Source organism: Pygocentrus nattereri, chromosome 18 (genome assembly GCF_015220715.1).
Source record: "Pygocentrus nattereri isolate fPygNat1 chromosome 18, fPygNat1.pri, whole genome shotgun sequence".
In the NCBI taxonomy this organism is placed as follows: Eukaryota; Metazoa; Chordata; class Actinopteri; order Characiformes; family Serrasalmidae; genus Pygocentrus; species Pygocentrus nattereri.
In genome coordinates, this window is record NC_051228.1 from 4,663,584 (window position 1) to 4,691,039 (window position 27,456).

Sequence of the window (27,456 nt, forward strand, 5' to 3'; positions counted from 1 at the left end):
ATAACAGCTTGAATGGTTTCACAGCTGAAGACTTATATAACTGAACAAAAAGGGGGAAAGGTGCTTTAGCCTGGTGTGGTGGTGGGGCTGGTGGACCCACCGCATTTTTGTTTTTCAATGAAGTAAAACACAGAATATTGTGTTTCACATACTGTCTCAATTTTTTTAGAACTGGGTTTGTAACTGTTGGTATCAACAATCGAATGTGTTTGTGGAAAACATGGGTCCAATGACTCCTGCTGTATTTTTATAACACTGGCCAAACAGAAAAACAACTTACTCTTGAAATATTTACTTTCATTTGTAGAGGACAGCAGCCATATTGATTGGAAACTGGGGTGGATAGAGGTGCAAAACAGAGCTTCCTGGGAAATTCCATCAATCAAATTTCATCAAAGAAATTATAACAATAAGAGTATATAAAAGTAAGCAAACAAAAATAGAGTCAATGGGCAAATAGTTTTATTTGAATGTAAGACATTTGAAGGGAGAATGAAAAAATATGTAATGAAAAAAAAAAAGAACAAACAAAAAAACCTTAAAAACTAAATATTAATTTTAATTAATTAAAAATTAAATAACAATAATCCTTTATATAAAATATATATGAAGGAAATTAAATCCAGTTTTTGAAATACCTAATACATATCAAGTCCAGTAATTGGCTCCATTAATTTTCTCAACCAAATTCATATATATATATATATATATATATATATATATATATATAATAGAATGGAGTAGCTCTGTTCCATCTGGTCCATTCTGGCAGATTTTTTCAGATGATGTGAAAAGAATATGAAGAATACAAATTATTTGCAATGCATCACTAGACGAAGCCTCACACTTAAAACAGTGAAGTTGTATAAGAGAAAAGAGCTATAGATCATCTCAGGTAAATTATTACATAAGTGAAGCGTTTTCTAATCTTGGTCCTAGAGACCCACTGCCCTGCATATTTTGTGTTTTCCCCACCCCTCAGCACATTGAATGGGTGCATTGAAGCACAAAAATAAACTGCTCAGTGCAGTGGGCCTCCAGGCCTGTTGCCAGGCACTAGTATAGCAATTATAAGGTGTATGAAATACAACAGCTAAACTAAGGTCATGATAACTTATAAGCATGTCTTATAAGGCTTATATGTCTTATAAGAGTCTTCAAGTCTATAATATATATCCCTCTTTGTCACCTTGCATCTGGTCGGAAATAAAATATTTTCTGGAATATCAATGCTTAAAAGACAGGATACAGGTGAGTCAGAATTTACATCCACCCACCTTGCTAAATAATTTAGTAATTTAGAGACCAAAATGTTTATAAGAACCTGCAAAATAAATTCAGCGTTTATAATACAATAAAATCTCAGTGTGACTTCAGCTTAGTCAATTGAATTCTTAAAAATGCTCTGCAATCAAGTTAAAATGTGAAGATGAGGATTCAAGTATTCTGCAAGTTACAATATACTTAACAGAAGTTCTGAACCATGGATAATAAAATGCATATATTAGTGGATTCACAGAGCAGCTCATGAACAATAGCCAGCCAAACACAATCCACACCATCGATAAAGATGTCAGACTTTCAACTGAAAGAGAAGTTAAATTATATGGTATCCAGAAAGCAAGATAAACAAATATTGCAATACCCAACGTCTTTGCTGCTTTGGTTTCAGAAGAGCTTGAAACGTTAGCTTCCTGTTTGTTTGAGGCACCGGTCGTCACAGCTCTAACAGCTTTACCTTGGCGTCTTGCCACGATAAAGATAATGGAATACAAGGTCAGAATAATAGCACAAGGTACAAGAAACATAACAACCAGGTCAACAAGCAGCCAGGAATATTTTATGACCAGAACACACTCTCCGTAGCATCTGGTGGATATCTGAATTTGAAGAAGATGCTCGTTAAAGTACAGATAGATGATGACATAGAATAGACAGAAAGACCAGCCTAGAATTATGAGCAAAGCAGTTTTACAAACTGTAATTCTAGTGGTATAATGTAGAGGATCACAGACAGCAATGTACCGATCAACTGCAATGAAAACCGAGCTAAACAGAGAGCTTGACCCTGAAACAAAATGAATCACTGGATAAACAGAGCATCCCACATCCCCAAGATACCAACAGGTGTCTATTAATTTCATTATATTCACAGGCATAACAAACAGTCCCACAAGAAGATCCGCCACAGCCAGAGAGAGGATGAGCAGGTTGGTGGGAGTGTGGAGCTGCTTGAAGTGAGAGATGGAGATGATCACCAGCAGGTTCAGAAACACAGTGAACACAGAAACACATGAGAGAACAATGAACAATAATGTATAAGCAGGGCCTGTTTGCACCTCTTTTCTGCAAGATGAGTTGAATTCAGGAAAGCAGTACTGAAGTGAATTGTTTTGCCCAAATTCTGTGACATCCATGTCAATCAGGGGCAGGTTTACCAAACAGAAGTAATTCAAGTGTGTTGTTCAGTAATACTGAACTGAGAGATCTGCCTTTCTGCCATACCTCTTTATACCTATCGCTGAATCCTCCTACTAGCATATGATTGGTTAGACTAGCTAGTTGTCAGTCACTCATTTGATACTCAAAAAAAAAACAAGAAATTGCTAAGTGAGGGAAGCAGGAGTGTTTACAATAACAATTTGGTTTACATCATCGTCAACACTCAGTGGAATGCCTCTGAGACCTGCAGGCCACAAGCTGGGTAACTAGTTTTAAGACCAGTGGTCAAACTATTAAAACATTTTGGTAACATTTTCTGTGAATATCATGTTTGTAAGTTTGAGAAAACATCTTCTTTAAATAATCAGCCTGGGATCACTGGTTGTCTTTGAAGTCTTTATTCTTGCAGCAAAGAAGCAGTTACACACAAATAAGCTTTTCTTACCCAGCATCTCAATTTAAATGTTGCATTACATCACAGCAAACCAAGAACCCATCATTCCCTCCATTGAACTCCCTCGTATGAAAGGCTTGAAGAGTGAGAGGCGAGATAGTTGAGTGTTGTCAATGTAATTTGTTCCCTTACTGGTTCTTACATCAAGCACTAGAACCCTTCGCTCTATAACATTTAGTTGAAGTTTGTATACCACTGCTAAACCACAAAAACTTGGCAGATTTTTTGACACTTTTCCCAGACCCTGGTAGACCATAAAAACTTTGTTGCTATCCTCCTGCCTGTAGCCAACTGGAGTGCACTATTTTCGGACTGGTAAGGTGGGCCTGAAATATTTTTCTGATGAAATTTCCCTCCAAAACAGCCATCCAGGTGAATTTAATGGACTTTGTCATTTTTTCACATCATTGTTCATCCAGGGGTGCTGTCCTACTCCCTGTAACTGATCAGAGTGTACTATTATCAGCTTTTTACCCTGGTTCATGCTCCCTGGAAGTATTTTGACAGTATTTTTCTCTCAGAAACAGCAACCAAGGAGAATTTGATGGACTTTTTTTTTCAACCTTGTTCAACTGTGGTGTTCCTAGGCCGACCTCGGGCTGGTCCATGACAGACGCTCAGAGCAAAATCTCACCACCAAATTGAAACCCTTATTTCTACATGACGGAACCACCTATTGATATGTCCCTGTATTGTTCGAATTAGCTTGGTTTGCCCTTTCGAACGACACCACTATTGACCTCCTAACCCCCAGGGAACCGGAATGATAAGCTCCAGAACTCAGGGAACCACACCTTCCCGACTTCCAGGGCTAATAACTTCCACACCCAATGATGTACCAAGACCCCGTTTGAACAAAATCCATGTCTCCCACCTCTTTGCCAAACTGTTTTTGAACTGAATCCATTAGCTCCACCTCTGGGAATATCCGGGGGACAGGCTCCCGATGCTCCACATTTCTAAGCAGGGAAACATCCCGATGCTCCACATTTCTAAGCAGGGAAACATCACACCCCCACGATTCATATACAGTTTGAAAGGTCTTGATGGGCCGCTTCTAAATTTGAAGGTGCCCATTGTCCAACCTCTACCTCTGCCGAGATATGGCCTAAAATTTATGGAACTGATAGTTTAAATTTTGCTCCACTACTACTCCCAGGCCCCTACTCCACACTTGATCAATCTTTGATTAATTAATTCCCATCATCTCCCCTTTCCAACGATCCTGGCTTCGATTTGATAGCCCTATGGGCAACCGGAGATACGGGCCTCCAAATGTCGATAATACCTGGACGAATAACTCTGCACATCAGGACCAATCATTGTCAGCCAGAGGGGCTTACAACCACCTACTCCCATGCCCATTACTGTTTGGATAGATTGCTTCATTTTAAAGTTATTGGGCTGAAAACAATAGCACATTCAGCCAACTTGGGAGCAGCAAATCTCGGACATGCTTCTGTTCTAACTTCTCTAACTTCACATGCCGCTCAAGTAGATTAGGCCCTTTCCAATCAACTCACAAACATCTCCATAACCCATTCCCTTCCTGAAATATTACCCTGGGAACATCACACTTTAGCTGGGGAAATTTCAAACTTTACTGGGGCCCTCCACAATACACTGACACCAAAATTCACCACCTTACATCCGAGTCCCACCCTTTCATCCAGTAAAAACCCCCAAGTCAATACTTTCCACCTTTCCCGAGATATCACCAGCTTACCCCCATTATTTCCATCACCCATTGCTCTGAGGCTTAATAACCTACCACCACCAAACTTCACCAGCTTACTGTACTCCTCCATGTGCTTCAAAAAACTCAAAGATTATCCTATCCTGGAGACCCAATACCTACCCTTCCATATGACCCACCTCCTTTGCCTCCCAATTTATCCGCCCTTACACCCCTGGTCCCCAACCTTACTCCATCTCCAAATCCAAGGCAAGCAACCTCCAACAACCAACATTCAAACCCACTGGGCCCACGCTTAAGCACTTCCCCTGGATTATATATATACTATATGGCAAGTCAGATCCATAACTTCAGGATAAGGATTGGCTCTAAGGGCTGAGTCGGTCAGGTCTACGGGCAAAGGGAGCCTAGGCCTCACACTGCATCCAGGGAGTGGCCGTTCCATCCAGGCCCGGGTTGTGGTCATCGCCATTTGCCATGCCCGAAAGGCTATGCATGCGACGCATGCCTTTACCCCACCCATGGTGATGGAAGCCCCCACAACTCATCGCTGGTTTCTGTCCCACCTTTTCTCCCCCTGCCTCAGCCTTCTTTGGAGCTTTGCCAGCCATGCACGAGTACAGGGTCCCTCTTCTGCCAGTTTCCAGGGAGGTGGGGGAAAGGCGCTGGGGGAAAGTGTGCAAGCGTGCCTGGGTCCCTGCAGAGCTGCTGTAGTGACTCTGGATGTGCGCTGGGTCCTACTTGCGGATCTCTTGGGCTATTCAAAATAGTGCAGATAAATGGCAGGGGTAACTATGACCCAATATTTAGAGGCCAGACTGGGCGCCTGGTCTCTAGGAGCATGGCAAAGCCTGCCATGGCCCCCACCTCCTTGTGGTCCTCTGCGAGCAATGTCCTGAATTTCAGGGCACCTAAGAGGGGCAGCCCATGGTGATGCGGGTTGTCCTGGAAGGTTTCATGCCTTGCAGGCTTCCATGCTCACAGATGTATGTTCAGCAAGGGCGTATGGCAGAGTAGCTATTATATATTGGGACCGGAATGGGCACCCAGTCTCAACCAAGCAGGAAGCTACACAGGGTGGCCACCTCCACGTGGTACCACTCGGGCAATGTTCTGTCAAACAGGGTGGCTAAGAGGGGCAGCTCATGGTGATGCAGGTCATCCTGGAAGGTTCTGTCCCTTTCATGCATAGCTGAGTGAGGTTCAGCGAGGGTGACACAAAAGAGCTGCCAGACAGTGGTCCCCAACAATGGGGTGGACAGTAGGTGAATGGCTGGGTTTTGGTGGGTCTCCACTCAGACATATCATTCCATATAGGGTGGTAGAACTAAGTAAATGTTCCCCAGTTGATTTGGAGCATAACCCAAATTGTTTGGCTATATTACATTATCGAGGTGGCACGGTGACGTGGTGGGTAGCGCTGTTGCCTCACAGGGAGAAGCAGCTTTGGAAATGGATGGATATGTTACATTACTGTCAGGGTGCAAGACCCAGCTATGTAAGCGATGATGATTCTGGTGTGAGTTGATATGGCTACCGTTCCCTTGGGCAGCCTGCTGATGCATAGTCGGCAGGGGTCATGCTCAGTGGTTCTACACGATATTTAAGGGCACCTGTGCTTCCTGCAAGTCCCGGCACCACCCCCCTGCACCTACAGTGACATGAATGGTTCCAGAAAGGGGACTGGATCCTGAAGTGGTAGGTGTAAGAGGTGATACTTTTCATGGCATGTTGCGTGACAGGAGTGCTGTGCATGATACTCAGGGCAATGATATTAGCCCACCACCCCATAGGCTGAGAGTCACCTCTCCCAGTCTGACAGCCCGAGATGACTCAGAGGGGGACCCGAGTCTTCTGCGTGCTCTGCAGTCAGTATGTGGGTATGGTGCTCAAGGCTGACAACCACTTCAAATCCACCCACAGGGGCTTGGAAGTCCAGTATGAGTGTGGCACATGCCACATGTCCTCTCATAACCATCGTTTGGTGTTCAGCCATGTCCCGAAGTGCAAAGGGCCTGAGGCACCCTCTAGCAGTAGTACCACTTCCTTGTCTTGTGTGAGATGTGTGGTCACTTGGTGGCAGAATGGTTCCTTGATTCCCTGATCCCAGACCTGATAGTCCTGCTGCTTTCACCAAGGCAGTCCATGGTGGCGTGCCCTGGACACTGAGAGCATCTAGTCCTGTTTGCTCGGTCATTTGTTGGGCCCCCTGGTGATGCGCATATCCATATCATATGTCAATGTCTGTATAAAACCAACTTTGCAACGTCCCATACATGCTCACCAAGTTCCAGAAATTATGGAAGAGGGCAGGGGGTAGCAAAGACAGCCTTCCAGTGAGGACTGTCAAGTTCTTTGGGTTCCCTTTGGGAGCTAGAGGCTTGCAACTGACAACTATGAGCTGCTATCAGAATTGGGTCTGTCACCACGTAGTGCTTCCTGACTTGCTGTGCACCTTTGCTGGACAGCACTCATAGGGTCTGTGAGGGTGCTGAGAGACTTTTACAAAGTCTCCGGCTGGCTGGGCGATGGCTAGCTATCCAGGTGGTACAGTTAGGGCTAGGCGTGGTCCTAGATGTGCCGCCAATCAAGATGGGTGGAGTAGCAAATATCAATTGTCTCTGACATGCTGGAATGCAGTGAGCAGGTCACACTGAACTCTAGGTAGGCAGAGAGGTGGACCTAGGATCCTGCCTCTATGTCACTGCTTGGGCCCTTTCCCAAGGTAGGACCCATGGGACATGAGTTCCTCACAGTTCTCATGTCTAGTGGCAGTGCTCTGGGTTCTACTCAAGGCCAGACCTGCAGTGAGGCAACCCAGCAGCCTGCCTCTAGTGTCACGCTCAGAGTCCTCTTCTCGCAGCGAGTACCTGCTCCAGAACTGGTGCATGGTCGATCCAGTTGGGGCTGCTGATGGGACGGTTGAGATGCAGGCAGGCTGTGCCACTGGGACTTCAGCATCCCGACTGCGCACCCAGGCGACTAGGGCCTCCCACCTTACGGCCAAAACAGTGGTCATCCTAAGCAGCACACAGAAGGATCAGGGGCATCAAGCGAGCATTGACCCTGTTCTTCAGTGGTCAGGACCCCCATAGACCCTCACAGGGCAGATACTATTTGGGTGGATCATTCTCCGCACTTCAGTAACATTGACGTGGTGGTGGTGTGTTAGTGTGTGCTGTACTGGTGTGAATGGATCAGTCACAGCAGTGCTGCTGGAGTTTTTAAACATTCTGTCCACTCACTGTCCACTCTATTAGACACTCCTACCTTGTCAGTCCACCTTGTAGATGTAAAGTCAGAGACAACAGCTCATCTGCTACTGCACAATTTGTGTTGGTCATCCTCTAGTCCTTCATCAGTGGTCATATTTGGTGGACTATTCTCAGTCCAGCAATGACACTGAGATGTTTAAAAACTCCAGCAGTGCTGCTGTGTCTATTCTATTCAGACCAGCGCAACACACACTAACACACCACCACCACATCAACGTTACTCCAGTGCTGAGAATGATCCACCACACAAATAGTACCTGCTCTGTGAGGGTCCATGGGGGTCCTGATCTGAAGAACAAAAGGGAAAAAGGGAACAAAACAGATGGACTACAGTCTGTAATTGTAGAACTACATAGTGCACCTATATAGTAAGTGGAGCTGATAATATGGATGAAGAGCGTAGAAAGAAGGATGTGGTCATAATATACACCTGATTGGTGTGTTTGGCAATTTGTGTCTTTTCAGCTTGTTACACTCAACCTTTTAACTGATACTTTTTTTCCCTGCTCCCAAAAATACAAGATTCAAATTATGAATTCATTAACCAAACCTAACTAAGTTGAAAGAAATGAAATGTCAGGGTATTGGATCTCCAGAACCATGGTGGGAAGTTTCAAGTTTATTCATCTCTATTTTAGAGAATCATAGTGAACAAACTCCATTAAGAACTTGAAAAATTGGTTGTACATTGCTACATGCTAAAAATATACACATCAATATATACCATGGGATAATCTACCAAGTTAGAAATTCTGTGTGGTCATTACTTTTAATGCTCAAAGCTCTCACATGGTTATACAATATGACCTGAAATTACAAAGACATCATTAAGAAGCCTTCTGTATGGGATCATCCCTTTTTTCTTTTTTCTTTTTCTTTTTCTTTGAGGCTAAACATTCCAGCCTCTCTCCTCCAGGAAAATGTCCTGAATGCCACATTGACTGCAAGGGAATCTCAGCTTTGTCAATTGAATATAGTCTTAAAAATAGTCTGGAAACAAAGTAAATGTTGAAGAAGTGGACAGGAATATTTTAAAAGTTACAATATGCTTAGATGATTTTCTGAACCATGGATAGAAAATGGCATATATTAGTGGGTTTAGAGAGGAATTAATTAATACTAGCCAGCCAAACACAGTCCACACCATTGACACAGTTGTCAAGCTTTCAACTGACAGAGAGCTTAAGTAAAATGGTATCCAGCAAGCCAAATAAATCAAAATTACAGTACCTAATTTTTTTGCTGCTTTGGTTTCAGAAGAGCTGGAAACACTGGCTTGATTTTTATTTGACACACCATTGATCACATCTCGGACAGCTTTAGCTTGATGTCTGGCCACGTTAAAAATGATTGAATACAAGGCCAGTATAACAGAGCAAGGGGCTAAAAATGAGACTACTAGGTCAACAATCACCCAGGAATATTTCAGGACAAATACACATTCCCCATAGCACTGACTTGATATCTGAGATACAAGGAAATGGTTGTTAAAGTAGTAACACATGATGGCATACAATACAGAAAAAGACCAGCCTAAAAGTATAAACAACGAAGTTTTGCAAACTGTGACTCTACTGGAATAAAGCAGAGGGTCAGTGACAGCAATATACCGATCGACTGCAATGAAAACCAGGCTACAGAGAGATGCTGACAATAAGAGAGAATCGATCACTAGAAAAGCACAGCATGCCATTTTTCCAAGATACCAACAGGAATCTAATAACTGCATGATATTCATAGGCATAACAAACAGCCCCACGAGAAGATCCGCCACAGCCAGAGAGAGGATGAGCAGGTTGGTGGGAGTGTGGAGCTGCTTGAAGTGAGAGATGGAGATGATCACCAGCAGGTTCAGGAACACAGTGCACACAGATACACATGAGAGAAAAACGAGCAAAAATATATTAATAGGTCCTGCCCGGATTTCCTTTCTGCAAGACGAGTTGTTGTCAGGAAAGCAGTACTGAACTGTGATGTTTTGCTGATACTCCATCAGCGTCACCTGAAGTAGATGCAGATCTTGGAACTGATCTAGTGTGTGAACAGACAGGTTTGTTTTTTGACAAATCCTTTTATATCTAAAAATAAATCTTCCTGCTGTATGATTGGCCAGTTCATCCCTAACATCATTCCCTCATTTGATATTCAAATGCTGACCTAAGCAAGCAACAATTGCATAAGCAAGGGTGGTGTGGGTGTTTACAATGATTGTAAGTAATTGTAAGGGCCCAGCCTGGGCCACCGGTGACAAGGTGCCCATAAACAAAACAAGAGGCAATTAGTAATAAAAGAATAATCTATTGTTTTTTCTTAGCTTCCATTAACCTGAGCTTAGGCTAACAACTGAACTCGTGTGGTAGCCATTGAAACAGCCTAAGGAAAGTATTTTCGAAAGCTTGATGACCTACAAAGTATGCTCTTCATTTCAGCTGCATAAATAACTCAAACCATGCAAATTACTCCAGTATTTCACAATTAAACAGTGATTCAGATGTCAGAGTTTAAAGTAGTGCTGCTGTCAGCATTTAAAGTGAGAGCGCTGGTTAAGAAAAGCACATTGTAGCAATAATTCTAGGCTGGATAATTCTGGCAGCCTGTTTGGCGCATCTGAATATTCAGGACTGAAGCCCGACAGAGCCCTAACAGCAACAATGGCGAGATATATAATAATGGAAATCCCAAGGCAAAAATAAACTTGGTGTTTATCTTTGTTTCACGCTTTACATGTTGGGACTGACTTTGGCACTGACAGTATAACATGTTATTAACACTACTTATAATGCATTATAGTCACAATTCATAATGCAGAATAAGCATGGCTATACAGTGTAGTGCAGTGTAATTCATTTTTATAAAGATCTATAGCCATGTTTATAATGCCTTATGAATGCATTATAACATGTTATAAATGTGTTTATTGATGCTTACAAATGTGACGTTCATAGAAATTGTTACTGATGTTTTTCTTAGCTCAGCAGCTGTTTCAGCTCAAGGTCTTGTTGAAAAATGTTCCTTAGGCGAAGCCTCATATTACTTAGCATACTACTACTAGGTGAAAATAAACCATCTCTATTAAATAACCAAAAATTATGTATAGGGATTACAGATGCATGGTATAATTTATCAGGCTGCCGTACAGAAGGGACTAGTTGTCATGGGGTTATGGTTAACCTAAGCCTTTTATGTATTTTTTAAATAAAAACCACAACTGTGGCCCCAAAATAACTGACTGTAAGTTTGATCCTGCAAACTTTTTTTTTTTAATCCAATCAAAAATGCCCTGTGTTGGATTCTTTTATCGTAGTTAAACAAGGAACATATGCCATATGAATTGGCATATAAACTGGAAATCAGTCTTTCACACACTATGGAAGACTTGTGGCCTACTCATTTTGTCAGAATTGATGTAATTCAGCCACATTGCAACACAGCATTAACTGCCCTTTTAATGAATTAAGTGACCCTTATTAGTTAGACAACAGGGAAATTTCACCTCCGCATTTAACCCATCTGTGAAGAGAGGCGCCACATACACACTAGTGAGCACACAAACACACTAGGGGGCAGTGAGCACACTTGCCTAGAGCGGTGGGCAGCCCTATCTGCAGTGCCCAGGGCGCAGTCAGGGGTTAGGTTTCTTGCTCAAGGATACCTAAGTCATGTACTATTAGCTCTGGGGATTGAACCAGCAACCTTCAATCACAGGACTGGTTCCCTAACCTCCAGCCCACGACTGCCCTGTGGCAGGACTTTTAAGGTCCTGAACAGCACAGCATCTCCATACCCTCACACTACAACCTCATTGTTTGACTGTTGGTATGATTTCCTTGTTGTAAAATTATTGTATTGTAAAAAAAAATTAAAATGCTATTTTTCATACACAGCACACTACACTATATTGCCAAACGTATTCACTTGCCCATCCAAAACGTTGAATTCAGGTGTTCCAATCACTTCCATGGCCACAGGTGTATAAAGCCGAGCCCCTAGGCCTGCAGACTGCTTCTACAGACATTAGTGAAAGAATGGGTCGCTCTCAGGAGCTCAGTGAATTCCAGCGTGGTACCGTGATCAAACGCCACCTGTGCAACAAGTCCAGTTGTGAAATTTCCTCACTACTAAATATTCCACAGTCAACTGTTAATGGGATTATAACAAAGTGGAAGCGATTGGGAACGACAGCAACTCAGCCACAAAGTGGTCAGCCATGTAAAATGACAGAGCGGGGTCAGCGGATGCTGAGGGGCATTGTGCACAGAGGTCACCAACTTTCTGCAGAGTCAATCACTACAGACCTCCAAACTTCCTGTGACCTTCAGATCAGCTCAAGAACAGCATAGAGAGCTTCATGGAATGGGTTTCCATGGCCGAACAGCTGCATCCAAGCCTTATATCACCAAGCACAATACAAAGTGTCGAATGCAGGGGTATAAAGCGCTGCCACTGGACTCTAGAGCAGTGGAGACGTGTTCTCTCAAGTTCAAAGGTGTGTGAAGGCAGATGAGCAAATACTTGTGGCAACATAATGTATGTCAGAAAGCCCTGGGGTTATCGAGGTGTTTTTATGGCAAAAATTGAGGATGAGCCTTTATGTCCCTCCTGGTTAGCAATGGTCTTGTAAATTCCAAAGCTGACATTTTTTTCCCAGTCTCTTTCTTATGGTGGAGTCATGAATGTTGGTCTAATTTGAAGTGAGCCAGGCCTGCAGGTCCTTATGTGTTCATCAGTTCTTTTGTGAACTCCTGGAAAAGCTGTTGCTGTGCTCTTGGAGGAATTTTGGTAGACTGGCCACATCTGGGAAGATTCACCACTATTTTCTCTATTTGGAGATAATGTCTCTCAGTTTGGTGTCCCAGAGCATTAGAAATGACTTGTAAATGAAAAAATACCCTCAGCTAGATATGCCAATATTTAATATGTAAATATTAACAATATTGATACTTACGAATTTCATCAATTTTGATAAAAAATGTACTACAGCATTTATTTTTCATTTTGGATGATCATCCAAAACATCCACAAGCTGAAGTGCAGTTGTGTGAGTTTGTACATGTAAATACTTATTTTAAGCCATGTCTTTATTTTGTGATTATATATGAAGACTGTACAAAGTGACACAAAGAATCCTCTAAATGATGCCATGGATGAACCATTTTAGTTTCCTAAAAAAACATGTTTATAACTGAGATTTGTGAGTGTGGATAAAAATTTAAATGTATAAAAAACTTTCATACATTTCATTGTTCTTTACCAAGTTCTTTGACATTCACATATATATAGTAAATATGGTCTCATATATATATATATATATATATATATATATATATATATATATACAGGAGAAGGAGAAAGTCTACTTCACTTTTAATGTAAGCAGAACCAGAGATTTTTCCAAGTCATTCTGGGCCATTTATTCTCACTCATCACTCATCATGAAATTTACACACAATGTAAAGGACAGCAGGTATTTTCAAATTATGTCCAAAATTGAAAAACGTCAAAATTGGAGATACAAGGTTTTGTTCTGACAGCAGCAATACATATATATATATATATTGGTTCTACTGACTTACATTGAAAGTATAGTTTTTCCTTCTCCTGGAAATTTGCTAAACAAACAGAGAAAAAAACTAGGATCAGAACTAAAGTAAACAAAGGCCCAGAATTTTTTGTTATTTGAGGAGACCTACTGACTCGAAATTGGAGCACCTTTTGCCACGTTTTACCTTTAGTGCTTTGTGGCCTTATAAAGATTCACTCAAATAGATTATGAATCTAGGGGGTCATTCCCTACGTTCAATATCACAACACATCTTAGAATCACAGATAATCTGTGTAAATCTACAGCTTGATCCTTGATCATAACAATATGTTTTTGTATTTTGATAAAAAAAGCACAGTCCATGTATTTGAGACAAACCATGCTGTTTATGTACGTATAAAAGCACTGATAAGTGATTAATTATTTCCAAAATGATGCAAAATAACCCTTACAAACCAGTGTATGAACCCTACATTACCACTAAATGGCCACAGGAACACCTTTGTAAATGTTTTCTCTACTCCTGACAAACCTGCTCTGACTTATCAGGTCTTTATCAAACCGAGTGAGTATGGTAAATCAGGGAAATCACTCAAATGTGCAGTGCATTGGGCCCCCAGAATCAGGATGCACTGTTAAAAAAGGGCATTGTGTAGGTACCTTTAGCCACAAAGGTACACAAAGTAAATTGACCTCAAAGGTACAACAAACATGGTGCAAATAGTGCATCTTAAATGAATTTTAAGGATGGACAACATTCTGTTTATCAGGAAAAGGGGAAATTTATATGTTTCACATTTTCTGCTTTGCATTTCAGGGGACAATATACTTTTATATGAAGTACATGCATCCACGATCTTGTATATGACATTGTATTGTTTCAGCTGAAATCAGTCTGAAATTAAAACTGTTTGGGAAACAAATTAAGCCTTGAAGATGAGGACTTAAATATTCTACAGGTTACAAAAAACGTTACTGATTTTCTGAACCATGGATAGAAAATGGCATATATTAGTGGATTCACAGAGGAGTTAATAAGTACAAGCCAGCCAAACACAGTATATAGCACTGACACAGATACCAAGCTGTCAGCCAACAGCGAACTTAAATAAAACGGTATCCAGCAAGCAAGATAGACAAAAATGACAGTACCTATTTTTTTTGCAGCTTTGGTTTCAGAGGAGCTTGGAACTTTGATTCCTTGTTTGTTTGAGGCATCATTCCTCACAGCTCTAACGGCTTTAGCTTGATGTCTTGCCACATTAAAAATGACTGCATACAAGATCAGTATTACACAGCAAGGAGCGAGAAATGACACCATTAGGTCAACAATCACCCAAGAATATTGTATGACCACTACACACTCTCCTTCACATCTAGTGGATATCTGAGATGGAAGGAAATGGTCATTAAAGTACAAACACATTATGATATAAAACAGACTTGAAGACCAGCCCAGAATGATAAACAAAGAGGTTTTACAAACTGTGACTCTAGTGGAATAAAGTAGAGGGTCACAGATGGCAATGTACCGGTCAACTGCAATGAAAACCAGGCTACAGAGAGATGCTGACGATACAAGTGAATTGATGACGGGAAGAAGACAGCATGCCATTTTTCCAAGATACCAACAGGAATCTATCAATTGCATCACATTCACAGGCATAACAATCAGCCCCACCAGAAGATCCGCCACAGCCAGAGAGAGGATGAGCAGGTTGGTGGGAGTGTGGAGCTGCTTGAAGTGAGAGATGGAGATGATCACCAGCAGGTTCAGAAACACAGTGAACACAGATACACATGAGAGAAAAATGAGCAGAAATATATTAATAGGTCCTGTCCGGATTTCCTTCCTGCAAGACGAGTTGTTGTCAGGAAAGCAGTATTGAACTGTGATGTTTTGTCTGTAGCTTGTGGAATTCATCTGAATTAGGTGCAGGTCGGCCAGTTGGAACTGAACCAGTCGTTCAGTAATGCTGATTTGATTTAGTTTGCGGTTTTGCCGTGTCTTTTTATAACAAAATATGAGTCCTCCCACTGCTGTATGAGTGGCTAATCCCTGACATCATTCACTCATCTCAAATTCATACGGTAACCAGGGAATGTAACAGTGTTTAAGCTGACTGCTCAAACTGAACAAACAAAGGCCTGGAAATTGCTGTGCCACCCACCGCGCCACCGTGCCACCCATAATTAAAATATTAAATCTTTTATTTAGACACTAAAGAAATGAAAAGAGAGTTTTGGTTGATGTATATAGTTGTCATCTTGTAGTTATGCTTTTGGGCGCCCACTGACGTTTAAGGTTTACCCACCATTGATTTTACCACCACATGTCTGGACTGATTGATTGAAGGGTGTCATCAGAGAGGAAGCCACTCACATCATGTACAAGAAGCATGGTTTGACATTCCCAGAAATAAATATTCTGGATATTAGACAGATATTTATACTTCAATAAATATCAACACAGACAAAGGCATAAGTCTTACTATTAATTTCAAGGACTGTCAACATCTTTAAGATGAAGACTTTAATATGCTACAAGTCATAATACGCTCAGTTGACAGTCTGAACCACTGATAGAAAATGGCAAGCGATAGTGGACTAACAGAGGAGTTTAGTTGTAGCTACCAAACACAGTCAACATCACTGACAAAGTTGTGACAATTTCAACTGACAGAGATCATCGATAAAATAGTATCCAGCAAGCAATTTAAACAAAAAATTGCAGTTGCAAATTTTTTTTTTTTTGCTTTGGCTTCAGAAGATTTTGAAGCTTTAAACATTATCTTGGTGTGAACCACCATTCGTTACAGCTCTAACAGTTTTAGCTTGACGTCACACCGCATTACAAACGATTGAATACATGACCAGTATAACAGACCAAGGGGTCAGAAATGAAAGGACAGGTCAAGATCACTCTCCACAACCGGTTGGATATCTGAAGCAGATGATAATTAAAGCAGTGATGTGAAACATACATAAGACCAGCCCAAAATAATTAATGTGGTTTTACAAACTGTAACTCTAGAGGAGTAAAGCAGAGGGTCACTGACAGCAGTGTATCAATTGACTGCAATGCACTACCTAGACATAATGTCACATCTGCTGGCAGCAGTCCCAAGCCTGGCCAGCAGAGGTCTCTCCCCCCTTGCTGCAATTCATCTGTCTGGATTCTCCCCTTTTTTGTACATACATGCATCATCAAACATATACATATATAAACATACCCACACATACACATATATAAAAACATAACATTCACACATAAAACTCAAACATACACACTTGTCAACCATATCCATTCACCATTCATTAAAAAGTGTGTACTTGACAGATTATTAATAATAAATATGAGGTGCATTGTTTCAGTGCAGAGTTCAGAGTAGTAATAGCTTTAGGATAAAAAATATTCATCTAATCTTTTCCCAGAGGGGAGAAAACCAGACAGTTCATGTGCAGGGTGATAATGGTCTTTTATAAAGCTGGATACCTTTTGCAGGCAGCAGGAAGTGTAGATGTCTTTCAAAGTAGGCCTTTTTGTCAGCTGCTGCTTCAAATTTGATGACCACATTGGTGTTGTGGGCTTGTATGCAGTCCTGTGTGTATAGAGTAGAAGTAATGGCTCAGCACATGACCTTGCTGAGCTCCTGTGGTGCATGACAAGGTGGAGGAGCAGTAGGGGCCTATTCTGACTGACTGTGGTTGGTTTGTTAAGAGGTTGTGTATCTAGAGGCAGATGTTATACTGGAGGCTAGATTTGGTCATCGAGGAAAATAGTCTGCCAGGTATCATGTTATTAAAAGCAGAGCTACTGTCCACAAACAGCAGCTGTGCATATGCTTCTTACTGTTCCACGTAGAGCAGTAACGTGTGGAAGGCAGAGGAAATGGCAACATCTGTCGACCTGTTAGCATGCATATTGGTGTGGTTCTAGTATAGGTGGGAGAGCAGCCTTGATGTAATTGAGAACCAGTCTTTCTTCATGATAACTGGTGTTAATGCCACTGGCCTGTAATCAATCCTGGGATACCATCTGGGCCAGCTGCTTTCCATACATTGATGTTCCAGAGTGTGCATGTGATGTCAGCAGGCTGTATAATGAATTGGTTTCTAGAGCAAGAGTGGTGGTCATTGCAGTCTTTGGTCCCACTGTCTCAGAGTGGCCAAAGAAACAGCTGAGCTGCTCTGCCAGTAAGAAAGTCTGTTGGTAGCTGGGTTGGTATTATTGGTTTAGTTGGTGATGTGATGTATACCTTGCGTGAGCAGCGAGTGTCCAAGCGAGTTGTCAAAGTGGCTTTCAGTTTTCCTCCTGTAGGCTGCTTTGGCATCTCAGATGCCCCTATTCAGGTCCAACCATGACTACGCTATACTGCTGCTTGACACCCAAGTAAAAAGCCTTGTTGTGGACCCATAACAGAAGTCGAACATTCCAAAAGACATTGGTTTGTTTTGTAGTGGTGACATTGTCCATGCCACTTTTTACATAAAATAGCATTGGAAGCTGTGTAGATATCAATATTGTCTTCTTCAAATACAGTCCAATCAGTGCTATTCAAGCAGTCCTGGAGCTGCTCAGGAGCTCCCTCTGACCACACTTGAATTTCTCTCAGTTGGTTTGAGCATGTTGATAGGTCTGTATGCTGGAGTTAAAAACAAAGAGATGTGGTCAGACTGGTCTAGATATGGAAGATGTGAGGCTATGAACCCATGCTTGAGGTTGGTGTATACATGGTCCAGTATCTTTTTCCCTTTGCATGGGACATTTGTTGATAGAATTTGGGGAGCAGAGCCTTTAAATTTGCTTGGTTGACATCACCACTGCTATTACCAGCTGTCCGTCTGGATGGACATCCTGTCGTTGGCTAACCCAAGGCACTTTCAGTATTAACGTCTGGAGGTACATATACAGCAGTGATTATGATAATTGTGAATTCTTTTGGCAGATAGAGCAGGTGATATTTTACACACACACACACACACACACACACACACACACACACACACACACACACACACACATATATATATATATATATATATATATGGTCCGGGAACTCCTTCTCAAAAATACACCTGCACATTACCTATGCGTATCAGTTCAAGTTCACTGTATTTTATGTTCATATGTGCACATGATGCTCAGTAACAAGTAAACTTACAGAAAGCTAATTAAAGAGCACTCAGCCGCAGTATACATGTGCCGTCATCATCATGGCATCATAATATATATATATATATATATATATATATATATATATATATATATATATATATATATTCATACATATTCATACTATATTCATTTAACATTCTTTGTCTCAATAAAGTGATATAAAATTAAATACAAATGGTAAAACTGTGTTAGTATTATGCTTTTTCAGAAAGGGGCAGTTTTAAAAGGTGCTGTACTGGGTGCGATCTATCTGCCCCAGGAACTTTAAAAGATGAGCTTTCCTCTTCACCTACTGAAGTCAAACACCAACTCCTTCATGTTTATCTAAATCATCATGGCATGTACATTTAAAGACTGTCCAGTTTGTTTGCTTAAACAGTCATTAATCTTTACTGCTGCTTGAGGGGCTCACTGTTTCACTTGTCTGGTGCCCTATTTGATGGTCTTCAGTCTCATTCCACAATGAGAAAGATCATGGCTGTCCCAAGGGACTGCAAGTTATTGTGTGAAATGATCCAAAGTATTGGCCACTTTTGTTTGGTAAGAATCTGTTTCTTGTACACTATATTTCCAAAAGTATTCGCTCATCTGCCTTCACACATGTATGAACTTGAGTGACATCCCATTCTTAATTCATAGGCTTTAATATGATGTTTAATATGATGTTATAACAGCTTCAACTATTCTGGGAAGGCTTTCCACAAGGGTTAGGAGTGTGTTGATGGGAATTTTTGACCATTCTTCCAGAAGAGAATTTGTGAGGTCAGACAATGATGTTTGACGCGAAGGCCTGGCTCACAGTCTCCGCTCTAATTCATCCCAAAGGTGTCCTGTTGGGTTGAGGTCGGGACTCTGTGCAGGCCCGTCAAGTTCTTCTACACCAAACTTGCTCATCCATGTCTCTATGGACCTGCTTTGTGCACTGGAGCGCAGTCATGTTGGAACAGCAAGAGGTCTCCAAACTGTTCCCACAAAGTTGGGATCATGAAATTTTCCAAAATCTCTTGGTGCTGAAGCATTAAGAGTTCCTTTCACAGGAACTAAGGGGCCGAGCCCAACTCTTGAGAAACAACCCCACACCATGATCCCCCCTCCACCAAACTTTACATTTGGCACAATGCAGTCAGACAAGTACCGTTCTCCTGGCAACCGCCAGACGCAGACTTATCCTTCGGATTTCCAGACAGAGAAGCGTGATAGATCACTCAAGAAAACACGTCTCCACTGGTCTAGAGTCCAGTGGCGGCGCTTTACACCACTGCATTCGACACTTTGCATTGTGCTTGGTGATGTAAGGCTTGGATGCAGCTGCTCGGCCATGGAAACCCATTCAATGAAGTTCTCTACGCTGTTCTTGAGCTGATCTGAAGGCCACATGAAGTTTGGAAGTCTGTAGTGATTGACTCTGCAGAAAGTTGGTGACCTCTGCGCACTATACCCCTCAGCATCCGCTGACCCCGCTCTGTCATTTTACGTGGTCGACCACTTCGTGGCTGAGTTGCTGTCGTTCCCAATCGCTTCCACTTTGTTATAATCCCACTGACAGTTGACTGTGGAATATTTAGTAGTGAGGAAATTTCATGACTGGACTTGTTGTACAGGTGGCGTTCGATCACGGTACCACGCTGGAATTCACTGAGCTCCTGAGAGCGACCCATTCTTTCACTAATGTCTGTAGAAGCAGTCTGCAGGCCTAGGGGCTCTGCTTTATACACCTGTGGCCATGGAAGTGATTGGAACACCTGAATTCAGTGATTTGGATGGGTGAGTGAAGATTTTTGGTAATATAGTGTCAGTGATATACTTGATGCTGGAATGTTTAAAATCTTCCAGTATAAAAACAGCACAGCTTAGATGAGAGATCCTGATTTTCATTGTATGCATAGCAAGATGCTCCAGAGCACTGGTTTGAGGTGGAATATAGATGGCAACCAAAACAACTGAGGAGGGATTCTAATTCAGGTGATCACGTATGTGAAACCACTTTTGTATTGCTGTACCACCTCTGACTGAAGTAAAAGAACAGTCCAATGCCTCTTTATTTGAGCCCTGTCCGTGTGGTTGGCTCAGTGCAGAGTGAAAATCACTCACTTGACACAGAATCACAGATAAGTGGTATAAATCTACAGTTTAGTCTAGATGCAAATCAGCCAAATATTAGCTAATTTAGTCTTGTCTTAAAACCTCTTGTTGATAGTATTTGTCTTTGCTTGTAGATATTCAAAAAAAGTAACTTTGAGTAATTTATTACCAGCAAGTAATACAATGTAAATGCCTACATTGATTAAATATGCAAAGGACCTTATTTGAAACCTTTTTTTCTTTGAAAGTGAAGAAGGGGTTTAGCCCCACTAGCCCATGTATACCACCCCCAACAGGGATTTAAGATATATTTCATGGACAGATTTAGTAATTTTCAAAAGTAATAACAATATGATTTTATGTTTTGCCATGAAACAGGGAGTGCAAAGTATATCCACACTTCATGTATTTGAGACAAACCATGCTGTTTATGTATTTATAAACCACAAATTATTGATCATTTCCAAAACACTGCAAATTAATCATTACAAAACACATGTATGAACCCTACAGTACTACTGAATGGCTACAGGAAATACTTCTTATGAATGACCACAAACTCCTTACATACCTGATCAGACTAATCAGATCACAATCAGACTTATCAGATCAGAAATCATTAAAATATGCAGGGCATTGGGATTCCAGAATCAGGATGCGCTGTCAGAAAAAGGGCACTTTGCAGGTACCTTGCAGGTCACAGAGGTTCTGTGCAAATTAGTCTCAAAGGCACAACAATGATCTAATGGTTTGAGTAGTCTAGTATATCCTAGATGGGTTTTAAGGATGCACAACTGGGCCAGTCTGAAATCAAAAATGTGCAGGAAATGAATGAAAACTTGAAGATGAGGGCTGAAATATTTTACAAGTCACCACATACATCAACGATTTTCTAAACCATGAGTAGAAAATGGCATATATTAGTGGATTCACAGAGGAGTTAAAGAATTGTAGCCAGCCAAACACAGTCCACACCACTGATGAAGATGAGACACTTTCAACTGAAAAAGAACTTAAATAAAATGGGATCCAGCAAGCAAGATACACAAAAATGACAATTCCTAATTTTTTCGCTGCTTTGGTTTTGGAAGTGTTTGAAACTTTAACTCCATGTTTGTGTGAGGCAGCATTCTTCAGAGCTCTAACAGCTTTAGTTTGACGTCTGGCCACATTAAAAATGACTGAATACATGACCAGTATAATAGAGCAAGGGGTTAGAAAGGAAACCACTAGATCAATGATCACCCAGGAATATTTTAGGACCAGGACACACTCTCCATCACACTTAGTGGATATCTGAGACTGAAGGAGATGGTCATTAAAGTGCAAATACATGGTGATGTAACACAGACATAAAGACCAACCTAAAATGATTAACAATGAGGTTTTACAAACTGTGCTTCTAGTGGAGTAAAGCAGAGGGTCATTGACAGCAATGTACTGATCAACTGCAATGAATATCAGGCTACAAATAGATGCTGATGTTGAGACAAAACCAATTAATAGATAGACAGTGCATGCCATTTTGCCAAAATACCAACAGGAGTCTATCAATTGCATGATATTCACAGGCATAACAATCAGCCCCACGAAAAGATCCGCCACAGCCAGAGAGAGGATGAGCAGGTTGGTGGGAGTGTGGAGCTGCTTGAAGTGAGAGATGGAGATGATCACCAGCAGGTTCAGAAACACAGTGAACACAGAAACACATGAGAGAAAAATGAACAAAAATATATAAGCAGGACCTGTTCGGACCTCCTTTCTGCACGATGAGTTAATGTCAGGAAAGCAGTACTGAACTGTGATGTTTTGTCTGTAGTCTCTGACATCCATCTGAAGTAGATAGTAGGTCTTCCAACTGGACATGATACATGAAGTATGCTTCTGTGTCTTATACAAGAGCTTGAATCCTCCCATTGACACCTGATTGGCTAGTTTATCCTAACTGTCACTTACTCATCTGACAGTTAAAGTTTCATCATTATTGACAGTGCTTGCTAACTGAGAATAGATTAGGGAGGTGAAGGTGGTTACTTTCAACAAATATGTGTTAACACCTAGTTGTATCTTACATATACTGGGACATGTGATGCTCGAACAGAAAGTAATAGCACATTAAATGTGTAAAAATGGGTAACATACTTATTCAACATATCACTCTTAGGAACTGGTTAAAATATGTAAAAAGGAACACATTAGTGTCATTTGTGCTTGTTTACCTTGACATGTTATAGTCGTAAACAATCAGCAGCCACTGTTTTTTGAACACCTGAACACCTGCTTAAGAACAGGTTTATCAACACAGCCAATCATGTGATAGCAGTGCAATGCATTCAATCATTGAGTGTGTATACGCAGGAAATAATAAAATAATCCAAACATAATCGGATTTCTGCAGCTATCCGATCATTCAGATGATCATGTAAACACCATACTCCGGTCGAGAAATCCGATTAAGAAATCTGATGAAGAGCTGGATCTTAGCTCAGCAATCAGATTTCTCAGCGCATGTAAACGCATGCTCTGATTTCTATCGGAATATTTAGTCTGCACACGTGCAAGATCAGACAGTGGATGTCACGAGACGCAGCAAAACATTTCGGTGGCACCGAAACCAAACATGAAATAAAAGATTTGAATATTCTTGATCTTCTGAATAATATATGTGCCTATTTTCAGGTAAAGTGGTACGATGTATTAAAAAGCAAGGTTGCATGAAGTTTGAGTTTTACATCACGTCTCCTTCTGAAAGTTTATTGGTTGGTTGTAAAATAGAAATCTGATTCCTGCCTGATTCATGTTGAGCCAGAGATTCTCATTATCTGATGACTCAGGAGCATGTTGAACGTGTTGAACGGATTACTGACAAAATGAGATTTTCTGCAGTTTTCAGATTATTAAGCGCATATAAACGACCTCAGTCAGACATAGGTTCAGATAAAGTTCACATCAAACATCACAGTGGGATAATTAATGATCTCACTTTGACCTTGGTGTGGATATTTGTGCCTGTCTGGGTTGTTACAGTGTTTCACAAGCTGTTGATCTCCTGGGATCAGACAACAATCTTTAAAATTGAAACAAAATATTGGAGTTCAGAGGAGAAAAACCCTACTGATAGTAACCGAAATAACCACTCTCGCCCAAGGTGCATCTCTGACTACACAACACGTCAAACCTTGAGGAGAATGGGCTACAATAGCAAAAGACCGCAACTGGTTCTGCTCCTTTTAGTCAAGAACAAGAATTTGAGTCTACAGTGCGCATATATTCATCAGTAATGGACAGATGAGGATTTGTCGTGAACAGCATGTCAGCAATTTAAGCTGGGGGTTCCATGACATAGATGAATCTAACATGAACATAAAATTATTTAATTTTATTATGAAATTGTACTTGTATTCTGTAACTGCTGCAACTGTATTATGGACAGCAGGTTTAGATCACACTTTTTGTGTTGTTTTTCCTTGTCTCTGTACATTTTAGATGTCTGACACACACACACACACACACACACAAACACACACACACACACAAACCTGGTTTGACCATGATTTTATTTTTCATCCATTTCCTTTACAAAACATGTATTTTCACACTTCCTTGTCAAGTCACAATCAGGAATAACTGGTTTAGTCACAATGAGGAATAATCAATGGAATAACAACTTCTTTGTACTATCTTGATTAATAATAACAGAAAGGTGGGATGTGTGAATGGATGTGATGTAATCAAGAATATAGCCCCGTCCTCTGAAAGTGTGTTTGACTTATAGATAATGGTATAATTAAATGTAAGGGCAGTTACTATTATTTTATGGAATATGAATGAATAGAACTGAAACAGTTGGTGAGGGATGACATGGCATTTTTAGGGGAAAAAAAAGGTGTTTGAAGGTCAAGGCTACCTGAAGAAACAAAGTCTATGTAAAAGCCACAAAAAAGAGTTGCCTGTGTGGTAAGCCAGATCAGGTGAGATGAGGCAGTGGGGCTCCTCACCTCAGAGCGTGACAAAGAAAGGTTTGATTTTCCTGTTTTTTTAGATGATGATGGGGTCACCTCAGGTTAATGCTTGAGTATCTAGAAAGCCTTTTCTTTTATTTTTGAGCTTGGGGTAAGCTGTTTGTGTTATTGTTTTCTACAACATCTTCTTAGCCAGTGTTCATATGACCCGATGGTGCCAGAATTGTTCTTAGGTCCACAGAAGTCCAAAATAACCAGTCACTTATTTACAGCAAGTAAATAAATAGTGTAAAGCCTTGTTTGCCACCCCTGAGCCAGCCTAAAATCTTCTATTGGATCAGTACCTTCAACAAGAGTTAGGAAAAATATTTTAAACTAACAAGATGCTTTTGAGCTTTATCTCAAAACAACGAGCACAAAAAGAACACCCACATTTATTTCACAATGTTGCAAAATAAAAATTACAGTGCAGCTGAAGGGCCACAAGGAATAGTTCTCATGAATGATCGACAATTCGGTTCAGCTTTAAACAAAGACAGAACTCGAAGGCAGTGGGTCTCCTGGACAACAGTTGGGTAAAATCTAAAGCTTTTAGGGCATATGTTAGTGTTTTTCCTGCTCCTAACACACCAGAACTAATCGAACAAACCATTCCTGAGAAGTGTGTGTGTTAAAGCAGGGAAAGCACTATCATTTGCAGGGCATTGGGCCTCCAGTCAGAAATTCTGGCAGAACCTTACCCTGTCAAAAAAGGTACACTGTGCAAGTACATTTTGTTCACAAAAAGTATGCAAACAATGTAAATGTACCCTCAACTCTACAACAGTGGTTACAATTGTGTACCTTGAGTTTTAAGGCTTTGCTACATTCAGTTTTCCATGGAAAGAGGCATTTTTGTACCTTTCCTTCTGTTTTCCATTATGTGCTTTGTATTTGAGGGGAAAATACACTATTATGTGTAATACATCATCACAATTGTTGTGCATCCATGCTTTTGTCTGTGACATTGTCCTGGTCAGCCAGGACCAGTCTGAAATTAAACCTGTTTGGGAAACAAATTAAGCGTTGAAGATGAGGACTTAAATATCCTACAAGTTACAATAAACATTACAGATTTTCTGAACCATGGATAGAAAATGGCATATATTAGTGGATTCACAGAGGAATTAATAAGTACAAGCCAGCCGCACACAGTATATAGCACAGACACAAAAACCAAGCTGTCAGTTGACAGAGAACCTAAATAAAACGGGATCCAGCAAGCAAGATAGACAAAAATGACAGTACCTAATTTTTTCGCAGCTTTGGTTTCAGAGGAGTTTGAAACTTTGGCTTCTTGTTTGTGTAAAGAAATGTTCACCACAGCTCTAACAGTTTTAGCTTGACGTCTGGCCACATTAAAAATGACCGAATACAAGATCAATATTACACAGCAAGGGGTTAGAAATGAAACCACTAGGTCAATGATCACCCAGGAATATTTTAGGACCACTACACACTCTCCATAACACTTAGTGGATATTTGTGATTGAAGGAGATTGTCATTGAAGTACAAAGTAATGGAGACATAAAACAGACTTAAAGACCAGCCCAGAATAATTAACAATGAGGTCTTACAAACTGTGACCCTAGTGGAGTAAAGCAGAGGGTCACACACAGCAATGTATCGATCGACTGCAATGAGAACCAGGCTGCAGAGAGATGCTGACATTGAGACAAAACTGATCAGTGGATAAATAGAGCATCCTATTTTTCCAAGATACCAACAGGAGTCTACTAACATCATCATGTTCACAGGCATAACAATCAGCCCCACCAGAAGATCCGCCACAGCCAGAGAGAGGATGAGCAGGTTGGTGGGAGTGTGGAGCTGCTTGAAGTGAGAGATGGAGATGATCACCAGCAGGTTCAGAAACACAGTGAATACTGATAGAAATGAGAGAAAAATGTAAAGCAATAAATTCCCAGGGCCTGCTCGGACCTCCTTTCTGCAAGATGAGTTGTTATCAGGAAAGCAGTATTGAACCGTGATGTTTTGCCCATAGTCTGTGTTCTCCATCTGAAAAAGATAAGATCTGCCAAATGGACACCATCAAATAGATTTTTATACCTAAGCTTGAACCATCCCACTCAGTGATTGGCTCTTTTAGTACATCAGTAACTGACCTGGCTTTCAAAATGCTCTTATTACGTACATTGCTGGGAGGAGGGGGTGTTCACAATAGTAGTCTACAGTTAATACACCACTGGCTTGGCACAAGCATAATGTTGCATTTGCCTGCAGCAGTCATATGACTGGCCAGCAGAGGTCTCTGCCCCTGAAATCTGATTACATTCTCACATCTGATCATTTCCATGTGTTTGGTGTTCCAGCTTCATCATTCTCCCAGTAAGAGCACTCACTTTGCCCTCTCACATTATGTTTTACCAGTGTATTCTCGCTGCAATTCTATACCTATTTCTTCTGTATGGATTCTCCCCTGTTTTTGATACCATATCGCTGTTGTGCTGGATGCAACCTATCTGCCCCAGGAAAGAGCTTTCCACTTCACCCCTTTGCACTTTATGGTCAGGGATGGTAGGTCCATCTCCTGAACCCAACTACCTTTTTTTTTTAACATACAAGTTATTCACCACGCTCTAGACTAGTAAGGCTCTAGCCATGTCCCTGTATGGTGTTTTATCATCATCAGATACCAATTCAAATCACAGTTGTATAATTTGACCCAAGCTGAATCAGATACACAGTCATGAAGAACCCCTGGGGGGGCACCAATTTTGAAAATTCAAAGAGTGGAATCCACCTTGTTCATTTTAACCTGCT

At 41.0% G+C, this 27,456-nt stretch overlaps 5 protein-coding genes across 5 annotated transcripts; all 5 read right to left on the minus strand.

Annotated features, from left to right (window-relative positions):
• Positions 1–1,394: 1,394 nt before the first annotated feature.
• Positions 1,395–2,417, minus strand: LOC108433202 (trace amine-associated receptor 13c-like). The gene is made up of 2 exons (XM_037547439.1): positions 2,340–2,417; positions 1,395–2,228 (listed from the first exon to the last, which is right to left on the minus strand). The coding sequence occupies exons 1-2, from the start codon at positions 2,415–2,417 to the stop codon at positions 1,395–1,397; spliced, it is 912 nt and encodes a 303-aa protein (XP_037403336.1).
• A 6,429-nt stretch (positions 2,418–8,846) lies between these two features.
• On the minus strand, positions 8,847–9,860 carry LOC108433203 (trace amine-associated receptor 13c-like). The gene is made up of 2 exons (XM_037546926.1): positions 9,786–9,860; positions 8,847–9,683 (listed from the first exon to the last, which is right to left on the minus strand). Exons 1-2 carry the CDS (start codon positions 9,858–9,860, stop codon positions 8,847–8,849), a joined length of 912 nt encoding a protein of 303 aa, XP_037402823.1.
• Positions 9,861–14,310: 4,450 nt separating this feature from the next.
• Positions 14,311–15,342, minus strand: LOC108433204 (trace amine-associated receptor 13c-like). The gene has a single exon (XM_017707643.2). It carries the CDS (start codon positions 15,331–15,333, stop codon positions 14,311–14,313), a length of 1,023 nt encoding a protein of 340 aa, XP_017563132.1. The 5' UTR covers positions 15,334–15,342.
• Positions 15,343–21,480: 6,138 nt separating this feature from the next.
• LOC108433205 (trace amine-associated receptor 13c-like) lies at positions 21,481–22,503 on the minus strand. Its single transcript, XM_037547014.1, has 2 exons — positions 22,426–22,503; positions 21,481–22,314 (listed from the first exon to the last, which is right to left on the minus strand). The coding sequence occupies exons 1-2, from the start codon at positions 22,501–22,503 to the stop codon at positions 21,481–21,483; spliced, it is 912 nt and encodes a 303-aa protein (XP_037402911.1).
• Positions 22,504–25,668: 3,165 nt separating this feature from the next.
• On the minus strand, positions 25,669–26,691 carry LOC108433206 (trace amine-associated receptor 13c-like). Its single transcript, XM_037547440.1, has 2 exons — positions 26,614–26,691; positions 25,669–26,502 (listed from the first exon to the last, which is right to left on the minus strand). Exons 1-2 carry the CDS (start codon positions 26,689–26,691, stop codon positions 25,669–25,671), a joined length of 912 nt encoding a protein of 303 aa, XP_037403337.1.
• Positions 26,692–27,456: the final 765 nt, after the last annotated feature.

What these genes read in the sequence shown, in the direction of transcription:
- LOC108433202 (XM_037547439.1), bottom strand. Translation starts at nt 2,417, where the DNA reads ATGGATGTCACAGAATTTGGGCAAAACAATTCACTTCAGTACTGCTTT. An exon ending in ACTCATCTTGCAGAAAAGAG is followed by an intron (nt 2,229 to 2,339) that starts GTGCAAACAGGC and finishes CACTTCAAGCAG; the next exon opens with CTCCACACTCCCACCAACCT.
- LOC108433204 (XM_017707643.2), bottom strand. Translation starts at nt 15,333, where the DNA reads ATGAATTCCACAAGCTACAGACAAAACATCACAGTTCAATACTGCTTT.
- LOC108433206 (XM_037547440.1), bottom strand. Translation starts at nt 26,691, where the DNA reads ATGGAGAACACAGACTATGGGCAAAACATCACGGTTCAATACTGCTTT. An exon ending in ACTCATCTTGCAGAAAGGAG is followed by an intron (nt 26,503 to 26,613) that starts GTCCGAGCAGGC and finishes CACTTCAAGCAG; the next exon opens with CTCCACACTCCCACCAACCT.
- LOC108433205 (XM_037547014.1), bottom strand. Translation starts at nt 22,503, where the DNA reads ATGGATGTCAGAGACTACAGACAAAACATCACAGTTCAGTACTGCTTT. An exon ending in ACTCATCGTGCAGAAAGGAG is followed by an intron (nt 22,315 to 22,425) that starts GTCCGAACAGGT and finishes CACTTCAAGCAG; the next exon opens with CTCCACACTCCCACCAACCT.
- LOC108433203 (XM_037546926.1), bottom strand. Translation starts at nt 9,860, where the DNA reads ATGGAGTATCAGCAAAACATCACAGTTCAGTACTGCTTTCCTGACAAC. An exon ending in CTTGCAGAAAGGAAATCCGG is followed by an intron (nt 9,684 to 9,785) that starts GCAGGACCTATT and finishes TCTCACTTCAAG; the next exon opens with CAGCTCCACACTCCCACCAA.